The sequence below is a fragment of the Acanthochromis polyacanthus genome, chromosome 21 (genome assembly GCF_021347895.1).
Source record: "Acanthochromis polyacanthus isolate Apoly-LR-REF ecotype Palm Island chromosome 21, KAUST_Apoly_ChrSc, whole genome shotgun sequence".
Taxonomy (NCBI): Eukaryota; Metazoa; Chordata; class Actinopteri; family Pomacentridae; genus Acanthochromis; species Acanthochromis polyacanthus.
The window spans coordinates 1,858,958-1,882,560 of record NC_067133.1 but is presented as its reverse complement, the minus strand read 5'-3'; the positions used below and the strand labels follow the sequence as shown (position 1 = coordinate 1,882,560).

The 23,603-nt window shown below is 41.0% G+C and overlaps 1 protein-coding gene across 18 annotated transcripts in view; it reads left to right on the top strand.

The window, feature by feature from the left end:
• The window catches only part of nfixb (nuclear factor I/Xb), a 236,396-nt gene extending 214,495 nt beyond the window's left edge, over positions 1 to 21,901 (top strand). For 14 of the 18 annotated variants that reach the window (XM_051940976.1, XM_051940972.1, XM_051940975.1 and 11 more), the window contains 4 exons: positions 5,585 to 5,760; positions 7,944 to 8,091; positions 10,317 to 10,408; positions 14,965 to 21,901. In XM_051940976.1, the coding sequence (XP_051796936.1) occupies positions 5,585 to 5,760; positions 7,944 to 8,091; positions 10,317 to 10,408; positions 14,965 to 14,979 (431 nt within the window). In that variant the 3' untranslated portion in view covers positions 14,980 to 21,901. The remainder of the gene's footprint in view (positions 1 to 5,584; positions 5,761 to 7,943; positions 8,092 to 10,316; positions 10,409 to 14,964) is intronic. The other 4 variants (XM_051940987.1, XM_051940986.1, XM_051940985.1 and 1 more) reach the window with 1 other exon arrangement.
• Positions 21,902 to 23,603: the final 1,702 nt, after the last annotated feature.

Here is a 23,603-nt window from a genome sequence, read left to right as displayed (position 1 = left end):
AGCTCACTCATTTCTCCCTTTCTAAGCTTGTAGAATCAATGTAAAAATGCAAAAGTCCCTTTTTACTACCCATGTTTGACAAACATAGTGCCCCAACATGGTGGAATCAGTGAAAGAGGTCCCTATAAAGATAAGATGTGCTCATTGTAAGTCCAAAAACACAATAATTTGAGTTACAGGTCATTACACACTAATGAAATGGGATGATAAAGGCCATAAAAAAATGTACGCACTGGTCCTTTAAATGTGTATTAAAGCCCCCGCATTAAACGGGGCTCCTCTGCCAAAATCTAGTTGTAAGGTGAAACTGACCCCTTGTGTTATCAAATTTAATTCAAGTTTAATCAGATCACTGCAGAGCGAGCACGGAGACTTTTAATATAACTGCAAACGCTGCGCAGAGTGGAAGCATTTCAGCAGATCCAGTCACTGATCTTTATCTGTTTTTTAGTCTTTTATACTTCTTCTGAAATTCTCATGGACTTGCTTTTCTTTCCATAGCGGGAAGTCCAGATTGAGCTCGTCTTTACTCGTGCTGGCAGGGGCAGAGAGTACGACTCTGAGTCTGAACCAGCTGATTCCTCACAAGCTGCTCACATATCAATCACAGCTGAAGGGGCTCCGAGTATCAATCGTCACTCTCTTAATTTTATCGCCCCGGCGCAGATCGAGCCGGGGACTTTCTCTTCTTTTCAGAAAGTGCACATTTGTAAATTCACCCGGTGAAGGAGCTCGCTGGAGATAATTACCCATGTGCTTTAGTTCTCCAGCTCGGCTACATCAAAGGATTTTTAAGCCAGCAAGCAGATGTGAGGCAATGAGGTTGACCGCCGAGTCATTAAACCCTCCTCCGCGGTTGTTGACAGCCCCTATTCCTCTGGAGATGTAGCTACAGCAAATCTAATCTCCACACACGCTCATAATGTATACTGTACGTTTTCACACCGACACACACACACACACGTGTACGGCATCCCATCTTGCTGTGGCGAGCAGTTGTAATTTATACAGTTGTGATTTGTTTCTTTTTTCACCAGCTGTAGCAGTGAGCACGCTGCCATGCTGCCTGCTCACCACATCACGAGACGCGTTGTTGTTCTGTGTAAAAAGGCAAGATCCGAGGGGATTTAGGAGTCGGAGAAATGGGATTGAGGAGCATGAGGGGGCCAGCTGCCTGTAACGGTGGTTTAGATGGATTTTGGCACTCCAGCCACCTTTACCTGTGATCCAGCAGTGCTCCTTTACCTTCCTGGGACCGCAGACCCATATTTGAAGGGGAAATATTTGAAGGAGGAAACATTTCACCACTTACTTTATCAAACTTCCTGTTATCCGTCCCTGGAATCCTCTACTAACTCCCAAGTGAAGGACCGTGGCTCTACAGCAGGGGTGTCAAACATGCGGTCCGCGGGTCAAAACCGGTCCTCCAGAGGGTCCAATCAAAGTGTAAAAATTACAGAGAAGACAGTAACTGCAAATTGTAAATCAGTAAAACTATAAATTTAAAATAATTTCTACACCATGACAAGTTGTTTGGATCATAAAGTAAAATCCTATATTGCTCATTGTTCTTATATCATTTTGTGTCTCGTATTTGTAATCTTTTGCCTTGTTTTTGTCTGACTTTTGTCATTTGTCTCATGTTTTTGTCATTTTGTTTCTCATTTTTGTCATTTTGTGTTTTATTTTTGTAATATTTTGTCCTGTTTTTGTTTTTTATCTTTTTGTCTGACTTTTGTCATTTGTCTCATGTTTTTGTCATTTTGTTTCTCACTTTTGCCATTTTTGTCTCGTTTTTGTCTTTTTTGTCTCACTTGTGTTGTTAGTCATTTTTTTGTCATTTTGTGACTTTTCTGTCTGATTTTTTTTGTTTTGTTTCATGCCATTTGTCTCATTTTTTGTCATTTTGTTTCTCACTTTTGCCATTTTTTGTCTCGTTTTTGTCTTTTTTTGTCTCACTTGTGTTGTTAGTCTCATTTTTTGTCATTTTGTGACTTTTCTGTCTGATTTTTTTTGTTTTGTTTCATGCCATTTGTCTCATTTTTTGTCATTTTGTTTCTCACTTTTGTCATTTTGTGTTTCATTTTTGTAATATTTTGTCCTGTTTTTGTTTTTTGTCTTTTTTCTGACTTTTGTCATTTGTCTCATATTTTTGTCATTTTGTTTCTCACTTTTGTCACTCTTTGTCCCGTTTTTGTCATTTTGTCTTTTTTGTCTCGTGTTTGCCTCATTTTTTCTCACTTTGTAACTGTTTGTCTGATTTTTTTGTCTTTTTATTGTTTTGTTTCGTGTCGTTTGTTTCATTTTTGTCATTTTGTGTTTTGCTTTTGCTGTTTTGTGTCTCATTTTTGTAATATTTTGTCCTGTTTTTGTTATTTTTTGTCTGACTTTTGTCATTTGTCTCACGTTTTTGTTTGTTTTTGTCTTGCTTGTGTTTGTTGTCTTACTTTTGTCACTCTGTTTTGCTTTATTCGTTGTTTTATGTATTGTTTTTGTCATTTTGTGTTTGTCTGTTTGTTGTTCGCTTTTTTTTGTCTGTTTTTGTCTCTTTTTGTTTCAGGTTGTTCACGATGTTTTGCAGAAAGATAATTCCTTTAATGTGAACTTTTTCAGAACATACTTTTTTGCACTAAAACAAAGGAAAAAATTGGAGTTGTGCTTATTTAAAGGTTAGTATGTTGTGACTTCACTTGAGATCAAACTGGGCTGAAGGTGGGCCCTGAACTAGAATGAGTTTAACACCCCTGCTCCAGAGAAATGAATTTTTAGCAGGTCTGCTTGTGCCCACAGGTGTTTTAACCAGTAAAGACAATAAACAGTTTGTGAAGTAAGTAAATGCATGGATAAAACGGCAGGTTTTACAAATACAGCACCTTTCAGGAGCAGACGTCACAAAGTGCTTCTCAGTGAAAAACAAAAAAACAAACAGGAGACAGACTGACAGACATTAAATCCAAACAACCAGATAAAAACATGGAACAAGACAAAGAGACAACAAATTAAACAAAAGCAGGTTTAAAGAAACGGGTCTGAGCTGGCTGACAGTGTCCAACAGGGGAGAAGTCCAAAGTTTTGGAAATTCAGGCTCAAAGCACAGATTCCTTTAATCTGGGAGTGAAACCTGGAGCAAAGAACAACCAACAAACTGTGATCAGAAGACCTCCGATTCCTGCTGGTATTATACGGCCGCAGTAGCTGTCTGACCAGGAAACTTTTAAATGAAATTTGATGGGAAGCCATTGTAAAGTGATCAGGATTAGAGTTCAGTGAGACCCTCCAGATGATTTTGGAGCACTTACACAGGTGAAAAGGGAATTACAATAGTGTAGGTGGTTGGAAATGAATGCATGTATGTGAACACAATGGGCCTCAGTTTAGCAATGTTCCTCAAATGTTTGCTGTTACAAGGTTAGCTAAAAGTAATGGCTTAATAGTAAAAATTATTAGCCAAACATAGTCGATACATGTTGAAATAGCTACAAAATGATGGATAGCATAAATGGTTAAAATCAAGTTAATTCATTGATAAAAGCTAAAATGACTAGAATTAATGTGTAAATGGGGGAAAAAAGCTAAAAATAATAGATAAATGTCAAGATAGTTAGCTAAAAGTAATTAAAAAGTAACTACACTGAAGATATAAATGGATGAAATAGTAAGCTAAAAGTAATGGATCAATGTTAAGACAGCTAAAAGCAATGTAGAAGTGGATAAAACTGGAAAAAATAGTGAGCTGAAAGTAATAGGCAAGTCGTTGAATAGATAACTAAAAATAATGGATGAATAAATCTGAAAATAATTCACTGAAAGTCATGGATTAATGGTTGAAGTAGTTTACTGGAAACAGCTGATTTTTAATGAAATATCTACAAATATCTCCCCAAAGTCCTGATTTAAACCCATTAAGAACCTGTGGACTGATGAAGAAACAAGCAGACTTGAGTCAGTTAAATTGATAGTGTGATGATACCACCACCTCCATGCTTGGCAGTAGGTATAGTGTCCAGAGGGGTCAAAGATTTAATGGAATATCTCCATAGGGGTACAGAGGAACATTTCCAGCAACCATCACTCCTGTGTTCTAATGCTACATTGTGTTAGCTAATGGTGCTGAAAGGCTCATTGATGGTTAGAAAACCCTTGTGCAGTTATGTTAGCACATGGATAAAAATGTGAGCTTTCATGGAAAACATAAACTGCCTGGGTGACCCTAAACTTCTGAACGGTAGCGTACATGGGTGTGTCTGTTTTCGAGGTACATGAAACAAAAAAAAGATGGGAATCGCTGTCCTGGAGGGATGTGGGGGTGTCGGGATTCCCTCTGATCCCATCTCCCCCCTCTACCGTCCCCACCCTCTCGTCCCGTCCTCAACCCACCCCCCATGCCCGCTACGTTTGGCCTTCACCCAGTCCCTAATGGGATTAGTATGGGACTATAGGAGCAGGGAGACGGCTTCACTGGGGAGCAGGCAGCCTGGCATGGGAGCGAGGTGCTGCTGGGCTCCGAGGGTCTGTCTGGGGGGTAATGCAGCCGGCCTGGCACCCTCATCAAGTACCCTCACACACACAATGTATAAGATGGGAGCAGCAGAGAGTGTTGGCAGCCCGACGTGGGCAGCTGGGGGCCTGGACGGGATGGGGTGGGTGTCAGACTGGCACGACGACGAGGAGAACAGGCTTCTAATACAAATCAAGCAGATTTAGTAATGGATATAGGTCCGACAGAGAGGCCTTTGTGTTTGCTGCTGCTCCCCTCTCACACTTGACACGTATAGTCAGCTCCTGTAAAGAATAAAAAGAAAGTTTTCTTTATTCCCGCTGATGCATTTTCCTCTCCACACCTGCTGTACGCGCACGTGTGTGTATTTACAGATATGAAAGCCATTTAGCAGAAAAACATCCACTCAGATTTAAACTGCACATACAGATTAGTTCAGTCATAGAAACAAAATGTGTCAGATAAGGGAAAAAAAAACAGCTTTACCGTGTGAATGCCAAATTGCATCGCCGCCAATGAATCACACCCTCAGAACAGCACACAGGCGTGCAGGCATTAAGACAGACCGGCTAATTTAAGACATTACTCAATGATCTCTTTGTGCTTTCTGTTTTTTATTTTTACAAGCTCTTTGGATCTGATTTCAAAACGTAGCCCTGTACTGCATCGACTGAATTTGTGCACATTCAGGTGTGTTTTGCGTGTCTGGATGGTGTTGACTTGAATTGTTGCGTTCTCTCTGCGTGTGCACATATGAATACAATGCGTGTGTAAATCTCCTTCATAAAGCTGCATAGGTTTAATGGAGCCATCATAAAACACCAGGAATGCCTGTAATAGCCATTAACTTGAATTCAGCTTTTCCTGGAGAAAGAAAAACGGCATTCCTTTCATTTTAAAGGCAGATTTGAACTTTATCGTTTTCGTTCGTGATGTGGTGTTCTTGCCGTCATTCACCCGTCGCTTTATTCATCTCTCACATCTGGAGGAATGTGTGGAAATTCACTGGTTCGTGTCTTTTTCTCTCGCTCTCTCCCACCCCCCTCGCTGCTGGTGGTCCTCTAATACAAACGCCTGTGTTTGCAGGGAGTCCCCGTGCTTCAGCCTCGGCCCTGCACTTCCCGTCTCCCTCCATCATCCAGCAGTCTAGCCCCTACTTCACCCACCCAACCATCCGCTACCACCACCACCCTGGACAGGACCCCCTGAAGGAATTTGTGCAGTTTGTCTGTGCTGATGGCTCAGGGCAGGCCGCCGGACAGGTAAGAGGAGAAAAATGACTGCCGTAAAAGTAATGCCTGCACTTAGTTTATAATAGCACTGCAGAGTCATATATTTAGCCTGTTAAAAACAATCACAAAAGATTCCTTCTGAAGGCAGAAACATGAAGTGTATTAGCGGAAAACGTATGGAAGCAACAACAGGCCAAAATCATTTTAATTTGTGCAAACTGTGTACATAATTGTGAAATCTTACTACTGTCCTAATGTTGGTGGGATGTGATTTTTAAAAGCATCCCATTAATTAGAGGCTTTGTAATTAATTAATCGCGATTAATCGCATTTTTGTCAAATATTTGACACAATAAAATGACACCCCTTAATGTTAAAGGTTATTTCAAATCAAAACTTTAATCGTTTATCTTCAATTTTAGTGCCTGAAACTTTAAAGAGAGAAACTTCATTTATTCTCTAACAGAAATTCAAAGTATCCAGTAGCTCAAACATTCAAGAAAACAAGGAAACCAGTGTACAAAAGAATGTGCAGTTTATGTGCAAATCTTGCTGGTTGAAGAATTAAGGTTTCAAAATTACTAGTATTCACAAAAAATGTGCAAAAAATGGTCGGTATTTACAATAAATTCACAAAAAAAATCTGGTATTTGCAATAAAAAATAGCATTATGAAGTGTAAGCACAGTGCAAAAAAGTAGTAAACATAAACGTAGCATAACATGGTAGAGTTGGGATGACTAGTCGTAATAATCGACTACGACTAGCTCGTATAAAACTAATCGATTAATCTTCTTGTCGTCAACAATTGAGGTTATTTGATGTGACAATGACAGTTTGCTGTACACATTTAAAGCTGATGCTGAGACACTGAGTTTATCATATTTTTATAGTTTAACACAGAAGAAAAGTTAAAAAAAAAAATAGTATGAAAAACTCACACAGGCTCATTTCATTGATCCGTCACAGAGGACCAAAAAACAGCAGAGATAGAACAAGATCATTAAGAATCAGTCAGGATTGGTTTATAGAATCACACTGAGTTACATTAATTAGAACTGTAGACAAAAAACAAGGAATAATGAAAAATTTCTATATTAATCTAATGTAAAACCTCAGAATTTTTTAGATTTTTGAATCCGAATTTGAGCAACTTGAATAGATCCGTGTTAATTATGGTCCTAATTTGTGAACTCCTAAAAACATGAACATATCTGTTGGTAATTTTTAAGAAGGTAAATCATTTGGTTCAGATGAAAGTTTGTTTTTTGAACATTACGTATACAGTAATATTTGAATTTAATAATTAAGCATTCTCGTGATTATTAAATTCATGTCCTCTTTTTGCTTCCGTATATTAGAATAATCATCAACAGCAACTTGCTCTGCAAATCTGAAATGTTATTGTATGTCATTAGTTTAAGTGCATGCAGAAAGCTTATTTCATGGTGTTCGTCCACCAACATCGTAGAGAAACACACCCACAGCAACACCAGCAGAACACACTAGACTCTTGTTTAATCAGCTGCTCTACAGATCTTTGTATTGTCTTGTCGATGTCACTTTACCGTTTCCTGTTTCAGACCCCCGACGTTCTCTCTCTTCGTCTTTTTTCTTTTTTCTTTTGCTCCACCCAACCCCTCAGAAGTTACAACCATCAGCACGAGCGTGAATCAGTCACGGCACGCCTCAGCCAAGCATACCCGTCCTGTGTTGTGTCATCGTGTTTCTGTTCTCATCTCTAGCTGTTTACGACTTTTAGTTGGAGTTTGGTTGTTTGGTGCTGGTATCGTTGGTGGTGTTGTGCTTGTGTAGAAGAGTATTCTCCCATTGGTTTTTGATTTCTTGCCATCTTCTGGACGAACCCGGTTCAGATAATTTGCTCACTTCCCTCCTCCACACGGACCACCCACCCCCCCGTGGAGCCTCTCACCTCCAGCTCCCACTCCACTCAAACCCTGTGGTGACTATTATTTATTCACACCTCCATGAAAGATGCCGTCCACATACATCATTCCTTTGGTTGTTGTTTCCCACCTCCCCCCACCTCCTCCTCCTCCCTCCCCCCTCCTTCCACCATCGCTCTTCCCTTCTCCTCCCTCCGTCATGGATATTTTTTTGGGGACCCGGCCTTCCCGAGCTGCGTCCTGTTTTCATTCCGTGTCTGCGGATTGTCGCATGTCGCCCTCCTGACCCTGTTTGTGTTGTCTGCAGCCAAACGGGAGCGGCCAGAGCAAAATGCCAGGCTCCTTCTTGCTGCCTCCACCTCCCCCAGTGGCCCGCCCAGTGCCCCTCCCCATGCCCGACTCTAAACCCAACAGCACGCCCCCTGACGGCGGACTCTCCTCGCCCGCATCTCCGTGTAAGTGACCCCGCCAGAGACCGTTCTCGAAAAAACCGACACCAAAACTCAATCTGAAAAACCCCCCAACCCTCTCCAGTGAACAGACCCGTGTCATTGTTCTTCCTCCGACTTCGTGCCATCAGTGTGCATCCAGCATCTCACCTCCCTTAACCCCCGGAAGGCTCTAAAAGCCGGCGCAGAATGTGCCGTGGAGCACGTTAGAGTAGATCCCAAGAGGTTTGGTGAGATCTGTCCTTCATTTTGGACTTCTGTGGAGCTCCTCAGGGTTCTGTATTAGGCCCGTTCTGGTGTGGAAGCTGCATCGCCACTCCAGTCCTTCCAAATCCTCCTTTCGCTCCCCCTGCTGGACTCATCGGCAAAACCTTGTGAGAAGATTTTGATTCTTACTTGCGAAGGGCACAAATTTAGGGCAGTTAATTTCCATGGACTCCAGTAGAAAATAGGACATTGGTGGAATAGTTTTACCTCCTTTTGCTTGAGCTCGTTTCAGGGATTTTTTTGCTTGGTGATTGTTAGACAGGAAGACCAGGGTGTGCATTTCAGGTACAGCAGTCTTGTGAGTCGTACAATAGGTTTCCTCACCTGTGATAGGAGGGGCACTGGATGGAGCACTTTCTTTTCTTTTCTTTTTGCTTGTTTTTTAGCTCTCCTTCAAATTTAGTGTTTTCGTTTTACCCCCCAGTCAGCGTCTCAAAGTCTTCTATGTCTTATGTATGTTATTCCGATTCTTAGCAACACATGGATGTAAAACTGTATCTTCCTTCCTGTCTCTCTCCTTCTTGTCCTTCCTCCCTCTTCCTCCACACAAACAGACTCACATATGCACCAGTCTGCACACTGAATCCCCCGAATCCCTCAGTGAGATTCAAATTCTGGAGTCCGTAGGGTTCCTCAAACTGCCCTAAATTTGTCAGAGACGTTGATGCCAGTGGGTTTTGAATGTCCCTGACCGATGCTCGGCGTCAGGCTTCGGATGCGCTCAATCACTTCCAGCTGAGTTTAGCAACTGGATTTAATCACTTGGGGAGATCTGAGTTTGCATATCAGATTTTAGCAAACCTATCCATAGGGTTTTATTGACCTCAATGATATATAGCGGTAGCTTTCTGTAGAAATTAATGCATGTATTTGTTTGTTTTTTTTGGTATTTGTTATTTTTGGCTGGCAGTAATCTTTTAGCAGCATTGATCTGTTATGATATTTAATCTTAAAGCAATAGCTACAACAATTTGGGAAACACACCTATTTGTGTGCCATGATAGTTAGCTTAGCTTAGCATAAAGACTTGGAAAAATGATGGATGGCTGGATAGATAGATAGATAGATAGATACTTTATTAATCCAAAAATTCAAACTTCGTGGGACTTTAACGCTACCCAACTTAATAAAAATAAAAATAAAAACAATCCAGATTGTCTTTTTTCCTACAGCAGAATGACAGTCAGGTCATTCTCCAGAACTCCCACAGTGCCGTGATCGTAGGTCCTGCTATGTGAAACGAGTACAGATACAAATTTAAGTAGGCTTTAGAGGGACTAGTGGACAAATTTTATTACCTTAACTCTTGTGTTGTCAAAATACACCAATTTAAACTTTGAAAATGTGGGGGAAAAAAATATTTCCACGGTGAAACTTCTGATGTCCACATTTTCAACATTTTTGGTGGAAAAAAAGAAATGTTGAAAATGTTTCTTAAGAAAATTTTATGTGAATGTTCTCAAAGAAAATATTGGAAGTTTTACTGATATATATGTAATCAGTTTACATATTTTTAGGATTTTTTTAGAAGATTTTTGCTCATTTTTAAAAAATATTTACAAGAATTTTCTTGCAAAATTTGGGGGGATGTTTTTTAATAAACCTTTTAAGGAATTATTGGAATTTTCTTCCTGAAGGTTTTGCTAATTGTCAGAAATTTGAGGAATTTTTTTGCTGAATTTTTGAAATTTTTTTTCAGACAACAAAATATTTTTTGGTGCCCGTAAATGAGGACAACAGGAGGTTAAGATAGAACAAGACTGTTTCCTCATCTTTATGCTAAGCTAAAGGTTGCTAATTGTAGCGTTTTATCTAGTACGCAGAGTAGTATCATTTTTGATCTAAGGGAACACATTAATTTCCCAAAATGTCCAGCTACTGTTTTAAGATCTTCCAGGACGTTGCTCTGCTCGCTATTTCTGTGTCCACTGATGTCCTCCGTTGTTCTTCTTCTCTCTCTGTAGCATACTCCACGCCAGGCGCCACAGCTCCCAACAGGTTTGTCGGCATCGGATCACGGGACAACAACTTTCTGAACATCCCGCAGCAGACACAGGTAGGAGCCGGGCCGAGACACGCAGGCAGTTTGTCTTCTCCGTGTAGAAAACCGAGGAGGGAACTCGTCTGTTTTGACTGCGATTACTGGTCAAACTCAGGAAACTTATTAACTGCGTGGATGTGCGCCAAAATATTTCTTATTCCCTCACTCCCTGAAACCTGCTGCTGGGTTTCCTCCACCTCTCCTCTCACACCATCCCACAGCGCGCCATCAATGTGTGCATTTGTACATCTGTATTTTACTGTACGTGTGCGGTTTACCATATGTGCTCGACTGTTTATTTGGCACATATGGAGCCTACCCTTCAGGCGGCAAGCCTTCTTCCCTCGCTGCTTTTAACACTCCCTCTTCTCACTACCTTTCCTTTCCCTGGCTCTTTTTCCACCTCACATTCTCCCTTATTTTTTTTTAATTTTGCCATTCTCCGCTTTCTTTCCTGCATTGTGTTCATTATCTCCGTCGCTCGGCTTTTACTTTCTCCTCCTTTCACCTTCGTCGTTCCTTCCCTTCGCCGCTCTGCACTTGGTTCATGTGCCTCCTCCATTACCACCAGTACTTTTCTCATTAGTGTCCAACCACACCCGCCTGGAGCCAGCTCAGCTCAGCTCCTCGACACATGGAAACCATCTGAAACTGCTCTGCTGATCCCCTCCCTTATTCCTCTGCCCTCCATTCTCTCGCTTTTTCTCCCTTTCCATTTCTGCCCCTCCGCTCATTATACTCCACTCCATACTCCCCTTCCTCTCCTTCTCATTTCAGTCTGCATCTCCTTTTGCTCCACAACTTTTCACACTTCCTTTTTTTTTTCTTCCGTTACTCTTTTTTTGAAAATGTATGTATAGCTTCCCTCAGCCTTGCCTTGTGTCACTGGGATTTTACACGATGTGGACGCCCAAACGTTGCCTTCATACCGTCTTTGATTGTTAAACATCAGTTTCTAAAACCATGGGCATTAATCTGCTGCTGTAATGGCTTCCACTCGTCAGCCACAAAGCCATTATAGTGAAACCGAGCCCTGATTTTGAGCTGTAAAGGCTGATTCACAGTCGGGGTTCCCCTACATCCCAGGTCGAGTTCTCTCACACCAAAACCATTTCTTTATGGACCTGGCTTTGTGACTTTTTTTGCACCGTCATGTTGAAACAGGATACAGTCTTTCCCAAACTGTTACCCACTAAGTTGGAAAGACTGTTGTGTAAAGTATCACTGCATGCTATGGATTTACCTTCATCGGAAGCAACAAACCATAAAAAACAACCCGACCAAAGGTAAACAAAACCACAAGGACAGAGGTGACCGCTTATTGTTGGCCGTGTAGCGTATCTTCACACAAACGACTAGCTGTTTGGCGCTGAGTGGGACAAAATGTCTGAAATATGGTTTCACTTTTCGAGGCATGAACCAAAACACACAGCGCTAACTGTTTACACGTGGCTCTGCAGCGACACAAAAAGATTAATGATCCTCTGAAACTGAATTTAATAAATAAAAAGATTGCTTACAAGACAAAGACCGTGTCAAAAGTGTGGACGTGGTGAGTCCAGAGCAGGCTGTTTGGGCGCTCGGTGTGGCAGCCGTGGGCTTAGTGCGCCCTCTCGTGGCAAACGTTGGGCGCTGCAGCCGGCAGAAACAAGATACCAACAGGACAGGAAGGGAAGGGAAATGGAGGGAACAGAGCAGGAGAGTTTCGGCCCTTATAGAAGTCACGTCCCGGCCGTCTCGTTACCCCCGGCAACCAGACATGATGTCATAGCCAGTTGATCTTGAATTTGAGAAGGGGTTGCTCTAGAGGGGGGCGAGCAGGAAAGTAAAGAAGGGTGGTCACTGTCTGCTGCCAAGGATTTAGTGGGAGTGTTCACGGGAGATAGATGGATTGTGTGTGTTTGTAAGAAGGAGAGAGAGAGAGAGGCAAAGTAACCAAGGAGGGAGAAGTTACAATGCCCAAGGACTGCTGGGACGGTGCCCAGGGGAGCAGGGTAGCCGAGAAGGGCAGGAGGCGGGGGGTGGTATTCATGCGACCTGTTAGAGTCAAACAAAACAAAAGGCTGCTTCCCCGGAGGCTCAGAGTAGTTTCCAAGGCTTGACTTCTAGAATGTTGGCGCTCCGGCCGGCGGTGCCAGATCCTGCAGGCCAAGCGGGGCAGCCAACAACAGCGGCGGTGACCCATTTCTGCTCCCTGCTTCACGCTGAGGAGAAAGAGCCCAACGTGAAGATGGCGCAAGTGACAGGGAGCGCCAGACTGCCATCCCCCCGCTGCAGTTTGGCTATTAGGAGGCCATTCACTGCTCGGCCAAGTTTAAGACGGACTGTACTTCTGTCCAGAACCGGACAGACTTGATGGTAGTAGTTGGGCTCGTGGCCCAGATGGCTTCTCTGTCACTCACTGCATTTAAGAACTCGAGGAACCTCCAGAGGCCAAAAGCCACCATGGTGCACAGTTTACAGTAGCTGCACTGCAAAAACTCCAAATCTTACCTAGTCTATTTGTCTTATTTTTAGTCAAAATGTCCCATCTTACTTGATTTAAGATAAAATCACTTAACAAGTGACATTTCAGGAAGATAGAGGGATTTGTTTTAAGACAACGCATCTTCAATATCGTGTTAAGTCAAAAAGTTTTGAAATTATCTTGTTTGGAGTTGAATTTTACAAGAAAACTCAAAATAGGTTTAACCCTCGTGTTGTCCTGCGGGTCAAAATTGACCCGTTTTAAAGTTTGAAAATGCGGAAAGAAACTATTTTCACAGTGAAAACTTCCACATTTTCTAAATTTTTTGGGAAATTTTTTGAACATTTTCTGATGGAAAAAAAAGCAAATTTCACTGGATTTTGGTAGATTTTTTTCTGAATGTTCTCAAAGAAAATATTTGAAATTTTACCGATATATATGTAATCACTTTAGATATTTGTAGGATTTTTTGGAAGTTTTTTATTTATTCTTTGAAAATATTTACAACTTTTATATATTTTTATTTTTTAAATATTTATTTCTTGCCAAATTTGGGGATTTTTTTTTTAAATAGAACTTTTAAGGGAAACTTTTAAGGAATTTTCTTCCTGAAGATTTTGCAATTTTTTATAAATTTGGGGAATCTTTTTGCTGATTTTTTTCAGACAAGGCAACAATATTTGTTAGTGCCGTAAACAAGGACAACAGGAGGGTTAAGGCACCTAAGCTTGACAATTCTAGTAAAATAGAGCTTAAAATAAGTTTTCCCAGCTAATATTAAGGTCTCAATGTTCTAAATATCAGATCTTATTTGAAGAAATCTTACAAAGCCATTTTTCACGTGTTCTATTGGCAGATTTTTTCTCTTATTTCAAGGTAAAAGTTCTTTGAAATAAGTTTTTTTCTTGTTTCAAAGGGGGGCCATTTTTTCCAGTGTGGCATTTGTCGTCTCCTTGTTGCCGTATTATATTTTCTCTCAGCCATCTGGTCGGTCCTCCACCACTTTGTTCCAGACAGAAATATCTCAGCAGCACCAAAGTTTGGACTGACATTCCAAAAGTGTGTACGAGGATGATCATGTGGAGAAGATAAATCGTACCCTTCTCTATGACCTCCTGAAACTTTTCTCCATCGACATGAGCTTTACATTTGTGCGTCAGAGCAAAATATCTTGCCAGCTAGTGGACTGATGGCCGGCCAGAATGTGTTGAAGGTATTCAAGAACCCCAAGAGATCCCCTCTGATAACTTTGATGATCATCTTGTGATTTTATCAGGTGAAACTTTCACATCGTTCATTAATGATGAAATACCTGCAAATCCCAGTCTCTGCTCGGCTTTGTATTTCAAAAATGGCAAAACTACAAGGGATGTGAACATGGTAAATATTAAATTATATACATTTAAATGTCAGAAAGTAACGAGAAGCATGTTTGCATTTAGCTGAAAGAAGCACTGTCCTGCAATACAGCCTCAAAGTGCTGCTTGTCCCGTTAGCTTTGTTTAAATAGTGTGTTTTCTAGATAGTTTGGTGTTGTGGAGCTTCAGCCGTTGTTGGTGTAGAGGAGAAGCTTCTTCAACTTCTTCTTAAAAACTATGCGTAGAAGATAACGTAGCCTCTGGGTGTCAAAAGCGATGCCCTGTACCTGGATTCTTTCAGCCAGCAGGGGGCGACTCCTCTGGGTGCAAAATGAAGGCCAGTTGTGCTGATGTCTATGAGAAAATGAACCTCCTTCTCGTTTGATCTGGTACCTCAGTAAGCATTTTCCTAATGAGTTTATGGTCTCAATCATTAGTTTCAAGCTTCCTTTAAAACAGCATGATGTTCATTTTCGAAAATGTGGTGCATTTAGAGTAAATGTGGTCCCAATAATTCACTATCTTATGGGTGTATGTGGTGTCCTTTAATTCATTTTTTTGACTCACTGTGGATTTGTTGGGTTTCTCTGTTCTCCACCTTACTATATGAGTGAATTGAATCTTTCTGTCTATAGGTTTGTACCCCTTTTTTGGGCACTGATTGTTCATTCACATTTGTAAACATTTTACTTGCTTTGACTCTAACAATAATCTCATTTCTTCTTTTCCCTCTTTTTCTTTTTCAGTCTTGGTTCCTCTGACAAGATCTGTGTCCAAACCAGCAACTAGAATTCTTTCTTTACAATCAGAAATAGAAAAAAAAGAAAAAAAACAGAGAAACAACCCGCAGGATGATAATTGTCCTCCAACCAACCCACCGACCGACCGACCGACCGGCCCTGATACGAAATATAACCAAGCAACGCAGGAAATTACAGCAGCATGATGCTTTTAGTGGAACTCTGGACTTATTTACGCAGTCAGAGAGAGGACCCGTTTCGAGCAAAGATGGATAGATGGAAAGATAAATGGACGGACAAGAGGATGCCAGGATGAGAGCGGGAGCGACGGGACGGCGGCGGCAAGCAGGCATCTCTCCTCAAACCACCGAACCAGCACAGCACAGACCAGCAGCAACGCAGGAGGAACCCGAGGACGAAAAGGCGGTCAGCGTCTCCTGCTTCACAAGGACGTACTGTGTAACCAATGGCTAAGAAAATCAACTGTCCAGCAGATACAGATTCAAGCGACAAAAAGCTTCACCCCACAATGAATCCACAGCCTGATCAAACTGTTAGGTTTCCAGTGAAAGCTGCAGTCCATGCTCCTGTGATGTCTGTCATCACCCAAAACGAAAATCAAATTGACCAATGCTTCTGTCCCTCTGAATGACCATCGACTCTCTAAAGCCCCCCTTCTCCCTACTACTAACTAGACAGACCATGCCAAAACATATCTTGATTAAGGGTTGCACTACAAGCTGAATCAATTAACACTAATCTTAACGATGTGCACTATTTACCTACAAGGCATGGGAGGTAAACCAGACTTGCCTACTCAAAGTTTTAAAGAGGAAATAAACCGAGGTACAGGAAGCCTTCGCATGTCCTCCACACACCCCCCTCCCCCCCCAATCGCTCAGTCCGACAAATCATTGGCCTCCGCTCATTCTCACGTCTCCCAACACATTCACAGTCTGTGCCATGAACACAGCACGTATGACAAACACACACAAACACACACACATTTGCCCAGTCTCACCATTTAGATTGTAGTATTTATAGGTGGTGGTGTTGTGTTCCTCTACTTTCATTTTATACACGCTAAGCCCAAGATGAATGATTTTATTATCTCTTGTGTGTTCTCTTATTTGAATTTATTCCTTTTGGATTTGTACTATTTTATAATTGTTTTGTATTTGAATGACAGCACCTTAAAGAGAAACACAGTAAGAAGCGGTATGTTGAAGCGGTGTAGGCGGCGTGGTTAGCTAGCCCCGATTGAGTAGCGTTCGCAAAACAACTCAAAACAAAGGTAGACGCTTTGGGAAATAAACCTTTTTACCTGTTTTTTATTAGTTGAGGAGACTGATGCCATTTGCCTGTCAGTACAGAAAATGAGAGGCTACAATTAACAGCTGAATAGCTTAGCTTAGCTTAGCGTAAAGCCTGGAAATCAGTGAAACAGCTAGCCTGGCTCTGTGACAAAATCGGCAAGCTAGCATCTCTTGTGGACTTTCGTTTGGTGACGATGAAATACATTTGCCCTCAAAATTCTCAAATGATCAGCGTTCAAGTTGGAACATCGATCCTAAGTCATGAGAACGCTGTTGCTAATTAGCAACTTAAATGTTGCTGTTAGCTTCTCGAAGCTAGCACACAGGAATTAGCGTAAAAATCCAAAGACAGAATGAAAGATGATTTTCTTCAGATATATAATTATTTTTAAAAAACTCTATATTAACTTACCATCAACTAAAAACAGGAAATAAAGTATTTACAAACTAATCCATGAATGTGTGTCCGTGCACATATATACGATTAGCCAACATGGCGCCTTGCTGGACGACATATTATTGCGGCAAAAGTTACGTTTCCAGCAAGACAGCTTGCATTTTTTAGTCAGACTCCAGGCAAATTCAAATGAGGCTGCATAATTTGGCCTTCCTTACCTTTTAATTCATTCTGTGTTGTCAGACCATTCTCCACTCTGTCCTGTCAGCGATGGAGAACAGTCTGACTGCACCTTAACCCTCGTGTTGTCACCATTTATGAGCACCAAAAAATATTGTTTTCTTGTCTGAAAAAAATCCAAAAATTCAGCAAAAAATATTCACCAAATTTCTGATAATGTGCAAAACCTTCAGGAAGAAAATTCCAAGAATTCCTTAAAAGTTTCCCTTAAAAATGTTATTTAAAAAAAAAATCCCCCAACTTTGGCAAGAAAATTCTTGTAAATATTTTTCAAAAAATGAGTAAAACTCTTCCAAAAAAATCTTAAAAATGTATAAAGTGATTTCATATATATCAGTAAAATTTCTAGTATTTTCTTCAAGAACATTTTCATACAAATCAAACAAAATCCAGTGAAATTTGCTGGATTTTGTTAGATTTTTTGTGAATGTTCTTAAGAAACATTTTTCTAATTCTTTTCCACCACAAAATGTTCAAAGATTTCCCAAAAATGTTGAAAATGTGGACATTAGAAGTTTCACTGTGAAAATATATTTTTTTAAACTTTAAACGGGTCAATTTTGACCCGCAGGACGACATGAGGGTTAAACCGAGCCAGATCATTCTTCTGTCCATTTCCAGTCTTTATGTTTCACTAAGCTAAGCATGAAAGTGGTCTTAATCGTCACCTCTAGCAAACTAACTAGCTTATTTTCCAAAACGCCGTCATCCATCGACGCGGTTTGCTTGTTCTCAGTGCCAGATCAACCTCTGCTGTCGGGGTTTCGACAATCACGGGAAGCTTATTTTTCTGGGAACCCACCTACTGAACCACACGGGCCGAAAAAAAAAAAGCTGAAAACAAAAGTGCCGCATGCATCTACCGCTAACAGATTGAGGCGCAGCTGGGACTGCTAGTCGCTGGTGATTGGTGGTATATGAGCGAACCAAGGAGCGAAGGTTGCTGAAGACGGGACCCAGAGTAAAAGAGAGAGTAGCTCTTCTTTCTGTCTCCCTAAAGTTTACCCTGTTGTTTACACTCCCAGACGGGCCGAAGCTCCAAGAGCTCAGGAGGCCACACTGCGGAGCAAAATGCATATGTGACATATCTGGCTGTTATCGGAGAACGAGGGGACGAGGGCCTCTAAGGCCGAGCTGTAGCCGGATCACTCGTGTGCCCGTTTTCGTTGTTGGCGCACAGGATCGGGTAAAGGTTGCTATGGTAATCCCCCAACACACACACACACATACACCAGCACTCCCCCCAACCCTCTTAGCTATTGTGAATGGAAGAGCCCTTATAGATCAAAAACAAAAAAAAAAACTGCACTAATACAATCATGCCAGCCAACCTTGTGAGTCTTTTTTTGTAAGCATTGCGGTAGATTCGCCACCACTTTAGAGCAAGAGCACAGATTCCTAAAAAAAAACAAAAAAACACAAAAAACCCCCAAAACTACTCACTATTAAACACACCCCAACCCTAAACGCCGTGCCCGACTGAATTAAAGGGAAGTCTGAAAAAAAATAGACAATCTGAGGAGGCCTTTATGCTTTTAATCATTTTATACATATATATAAAGATATAATTACCCCACCACACACATTCAGCCCGATTCAGTTCGAACGAATCCCATCCAACCTCACAAAATAACTGGACTGCCTGGCCATGTTCTTCACTGCAGGGAAACGAAACATAGCTGGCCAAGCGACCGGCGCCCATGACAACTAGCTCCGCTGACGACGGCTAAGGTGATTTCTTTTCTAATCTATGGAAGTGCCTCTGTATTCCCATTATGCAATTTGTCAAACATGAATTCAGGTTCTTTTTCTCACATATAAGCTATAGTGAATGGTGAAAAAAATTTATGTCAGGAGGGGGTTTAAAAAAAGAAAAAAAAACGGTGACAGCTCACTAGATAATCGCAAGCATCTTTATATATAATACACATATATATTTATAGATATATACTTTTTTTATTTGCAAGATAAGCTCTGTGGCAGTCTAGTTATTTTTTGAAGCATGGCATACATCGCACAGTCATAGGATGCATCTCAAAAAACTGATTTGAGCTCAAGTACCAGTCTCTAAAAGAGTAAAACCACGCTTAAAAAGGACGTAAAGAAGAAAAAAATCAAACGATAGATTCATAGACGACAAGTGATGATGACGTAGTTGAGGATTTACAGAAACGAGCAGGTTAGGTTTTGTTGTTTTCTTTCTTGTTTTGATGGGAAGTATTGTTCTTGAAACTAAATGATGTATGTTGATTGAGCCATGTGCAATGCCTTGGTAGAGGAATTGTGTTTGTTTGTTAGCGATTGTTTGAGGGCGATAAAGAGGGAAAGAAAACCCTCTTCATTTTATTTCTTTTGTTTTCAAGTCCGCGTGCTCCGGGACTCTAAATACGAGGGCGGCGAGAAAAAAAAAATCCCAGTCTTTGTAAGTTTTTTTGGGGAAATTGTTTTTAATTTCCTGTTTTGTTTCTTCTTTTTTTTCTTCTTTTATCACTTTTTTTTTTAAAGAACTTGTTTTCAAAAATGTGGGAGGGCTGAAGGAACAATTTTGCAACTCATAAAAGTATATATCACTATGAAAAAACTGGTGCTTTCGTAAAGAATAAAAGTACATTCAATCTCTATTATACATAAATAGTAATAAACAAAAAAAATTAAGTGTTATCATAAAAAGCAAATTTTTAGGAAAAAAAAACATGCATTATTCTATTTCTCTCTCTTTTTTTTTGTTTTGTTTTGTATTTACCGAGGAGGGGGGGAGGGGTTCGTTGTATGAAAAAAAAAGGTTTGTTGTGACAAAAGGCATCCCCTTCCTCCCCCCTTCCGCCTCCCCCTCATCTCTCTCTCTTTCTCCCCCATTTTGAAACCTTTTAAACGCCACAGCATTAAAAAATTTTAAAAATGTTAAATTTTCTGGATCAGGTGGGACAAAGACAAGATCTTCCCCAATTTTGGGAGATGCACAAGTACGGATTTGGAAACAAACAAACAAACAAAAACAAAAATGATGTCTGGTGAGATTTATTGAGAGGGAATCATCGGCCTCTGTCCCGGTCAGAGGGGGTGCTGTCATCGATCCAACGTCAACCCCGCTCACCCCCGACTCCCCCTTTCCTCCTCACCCCCTTCCTTCCATCTTCCCCCCCGCTGTAAATGATTATAAATATTTGTTTGGTGATGTAGTGTTATAGACTCAGAGCATCTTTAAAGGTTGTCCCTAAAAAGTGCCTTTTGTTCACAGACTCCATCTTGTAATCCTGAGTGCCCATCTCGAAAGAAAGAAAAAAAGTCCCCTCCTTTCATGCTTCTATATCTTTCTCTTCCTTCTTCTTCTTCTTCGGCGCTTTTTAAAAGCAGTATACATAGTACTAAAGGAAATTGGTGTGATTTAGTTCCTCTTTTTATTGTTGAATAATTAAGAAAAGCTGAAAAAAGCCAAAAAAAACAACAAAAAAAAGGATATTTTCTGTCTTGCTTCTCTTCCTCTGTATCTTGTCGTCTGTCTATCTTGGACACTGGAGTAGTCTGTAGCCGCGTAACCTTCTCCTTCCTCCCCCTTCCTCACCCCTTTCTCTCCCCCATATTCCTTTTTTCCTTTCCTCTTTCTCTGAACGGCGGGGTTTCAAAAAAAAAAACGACAAAAACCAACAAAAAAAAACAAAAACAAAAAGAATACGCAAAGATTTTTTTGTCTGAGCAGAATGCAGTTAGCTCACATGTTATTCTTGTCTGTACGCTTCACATTGTATTACCATACCCATCTTCTTCAGCTTCTCCATTCAACAGCTAATGTAAGTGAACAAGTTACACCACGGGGCTCTGGGCTGTTGCTGAGGACCGGGGGCAAGAAACAGTGGAGCCGAGGGGGCAGTTTTTCACCGACCCCGGTGGAGGGAGAAAAGCACTCACGTTTGGTTTGGGCTCAGGCAAACGACCAGTAGGACTGCTAGTGTAGGCAGGTTTGTTTGTAATCCTTGTTTCTATCTATTTATCTTTTTATAATTGAATTTGGATTTTTTTTTTTTTTTTGTCATTGTTACTGCATATCTTAGGCAGCAGTCGAGACGCTGCGTCTTCAATTATGCACCTTTCTAAGTGGTTGAATGAGACCAGCTATTTAAAATAACAAAAAAAACACAAAAAAATGAAAGCGTAAAACGACTCGAAGCACCTTATAAAGCGGAGCGGTTCCACAGTTTGCAGACTGAGAGGCTCAGATTTTTTTTTAGCACAATCATTCGCAAGCGTCGCTCAAAAAAAATAAAAAAACAGAAAACTGATTCACCGTCATCGACCAAAGCGATGTGGTTCCAACACCCGTCAGTCGGTGACTCGTAGGGTAAACGCCGAGGAATTTCCACCAGCAAAAATCAATCGATTACAATGAGAGAAGATATATATATATGTATATGCAACTTTTTCTTTTATTCCTTCATCAAGCGAATGAAGCCAGCAGCAGTATTATCAATCAATCAATCAATCAAGTGAAAGCGCCACAGCCGAGAAGCCATATCAGAGACGAAGCGGTCGCACCAGAGCAGAGTGTGAGAGTGTGTGTGTGAAAGTGTGTGTGATCGCTGAGGGAGTGTGTGTTCAGTTTCTGCCCTGCACCGTTCAGAGAGCCCAGTCCGACCCTGTGGCCCAACCGTCCACCGCCTCCTCTTCTTTTTTTTTTTGCCTTCCTTGGTTTGTTTCTAACACATTTTTTTGTTGGACGCTGGGCCGTGTTTAGTGATTTTTTATTTTTTTAGTTACTGAGCCTCCCCCACCTCACCTTCTGTCCCCCTCTGGCCGGCCTCACCCCTCGCCTCCCCCCACCACGAGTGCCCTCACCCCTCCCGTCAGAGCAGCGTCCCATCCTCAGACACACCTCCCAGAGCCCCTGGTGAAATGCATGTGTTAATTACAGTTTCTTTTCCATAATAATAATAAAAAACAGTTCGAAAAGAGCAACACCTTTACCTGATTGAATAAAAGGATGTTCTTGACTGTACCCTGCCTTTTGTCATTTTTACTGCATCTCTTTTTCAGCAGCGGTAGAACAAATGCTTTTCAAGTTCATCAGGTAATTGTGGATCATTTATAATATCGGCCTGATTCATACTATAAATGTACTGAAATTAGTAGGGCTGACCCGAATAGTGGTTTCTGGCCTCCGAATATCCGGGCCCTATTAAAGACGAATATCCGGATATTCGTTCCGCCCCCTAACGGCCCGGAAATTCGGATCTGTTCATCTGGTCTCCCGGGTCCAAATTTTGCCTTCGTTTTGTCTTCAGTTAAACTGAACAATTCCCAAACAGTGGAGGTCTTCAGCATCTTGTCTTGTGTTTATGCAACGAAGTGAAGCGTGACGTCAGAGTCGGCAGCAAACCGGCCATTCCGGTGGTGGTAAGAAACACGAATGGATGAAGCGGCGAATATTCGGATACCAAAATTAATGTCCGGATACCGCCGTAGCAAACGAATATTCGGATATTCGGGAAATTCGGGTCCAGCCCTAAAAATTCTAAGACATCTTTGAGTAAACTTCGAGTATCTCATTACCGGGACAACTGTCCTGGTCACCATAATATACAGGCAGTTAGACCCGGAGTCACTAAGTTTTTACAAGAAAACAAAACTTAGGAATCATCTTTTGGTCTAAAATTTTTTTAAAAAAGAAAGCTTTATTTTATTGGCTTTTATGAAATTTGTAAGCCATTTATGTTTTTGTGTGTGTAGAATTCTAATTTTACAGAGAAGTAGTAACTGTAACTTTTATATACAGTTCTTTATTTTGAGTAAATGTACATACACACGTGGACAAAATTGTTGGTACCCCTCAGTTAAAGAAGGAAAACCCACAATTCTCACTGAAATCACTTGAAACTCGCAAAAGTAACAATAAATAAAAATTTATTGAAAATTAAGTAATCAAAATCAGCCATCACTTTTGAATTGTTGATTAACATAATTATTTAAAAAAAACAAACTAATGAAATAGGGCTGGACAAAAATGATGGTACCCATAACTTAATATTTTGTTGCACAACCTTTTGAGGCAATCACTGCAATTAAACGATTTCTGTATTTGTCAATGAGCGTTCTGCAGCTGTCAACAGGTATTTTGGCCCACTCCTCATGAGCAAACAGCTCCAGTTGTCTCAGGTTTGATGGGTGTCTTCTCCAAATGGCATGTTTCAGCTCCTTCCACATATGTTCAATGGGATTCAGATCTGGGCTCATAGAAGGCCACTTTAAAATAGTCCAACGCTTTTCTCTCAGCCATTCTTGGGTGTTTTTGGCTGTGTGTTTTGGATCGTTGTCCTGTTGGAAGACCCATGACCTGCGACTGAGACCAAGCTTTCTGACACTAGGCAGCACATTTCTCTCCAGAATGCCTTGATAGTCTTCAGATTTCATCGTACCTTGCACACTTTCAAGACACCCTGTGCCAGATGCAGCAAAGCAGCCCCAAAACATTACTGAGCCTCCTCCATGTTTCACCGTAGGGACAGTGTTCTTTTCTTCGTATGCTTGGTTTTTGAGTCTATGAACATAGAGTTGATGTGCCTTACCAAAAAGCTCCAGTTTGGTCTCATCTGTCCAAAGGACATTCTCCCAGAAGCTTTGTGGCTTGTCAACATGCATTTTTGCAAATTCCAGTCTCGCTTTTTATGAGTTTTTTTCAGCAGTGGTGTCCTCCTTGGTCG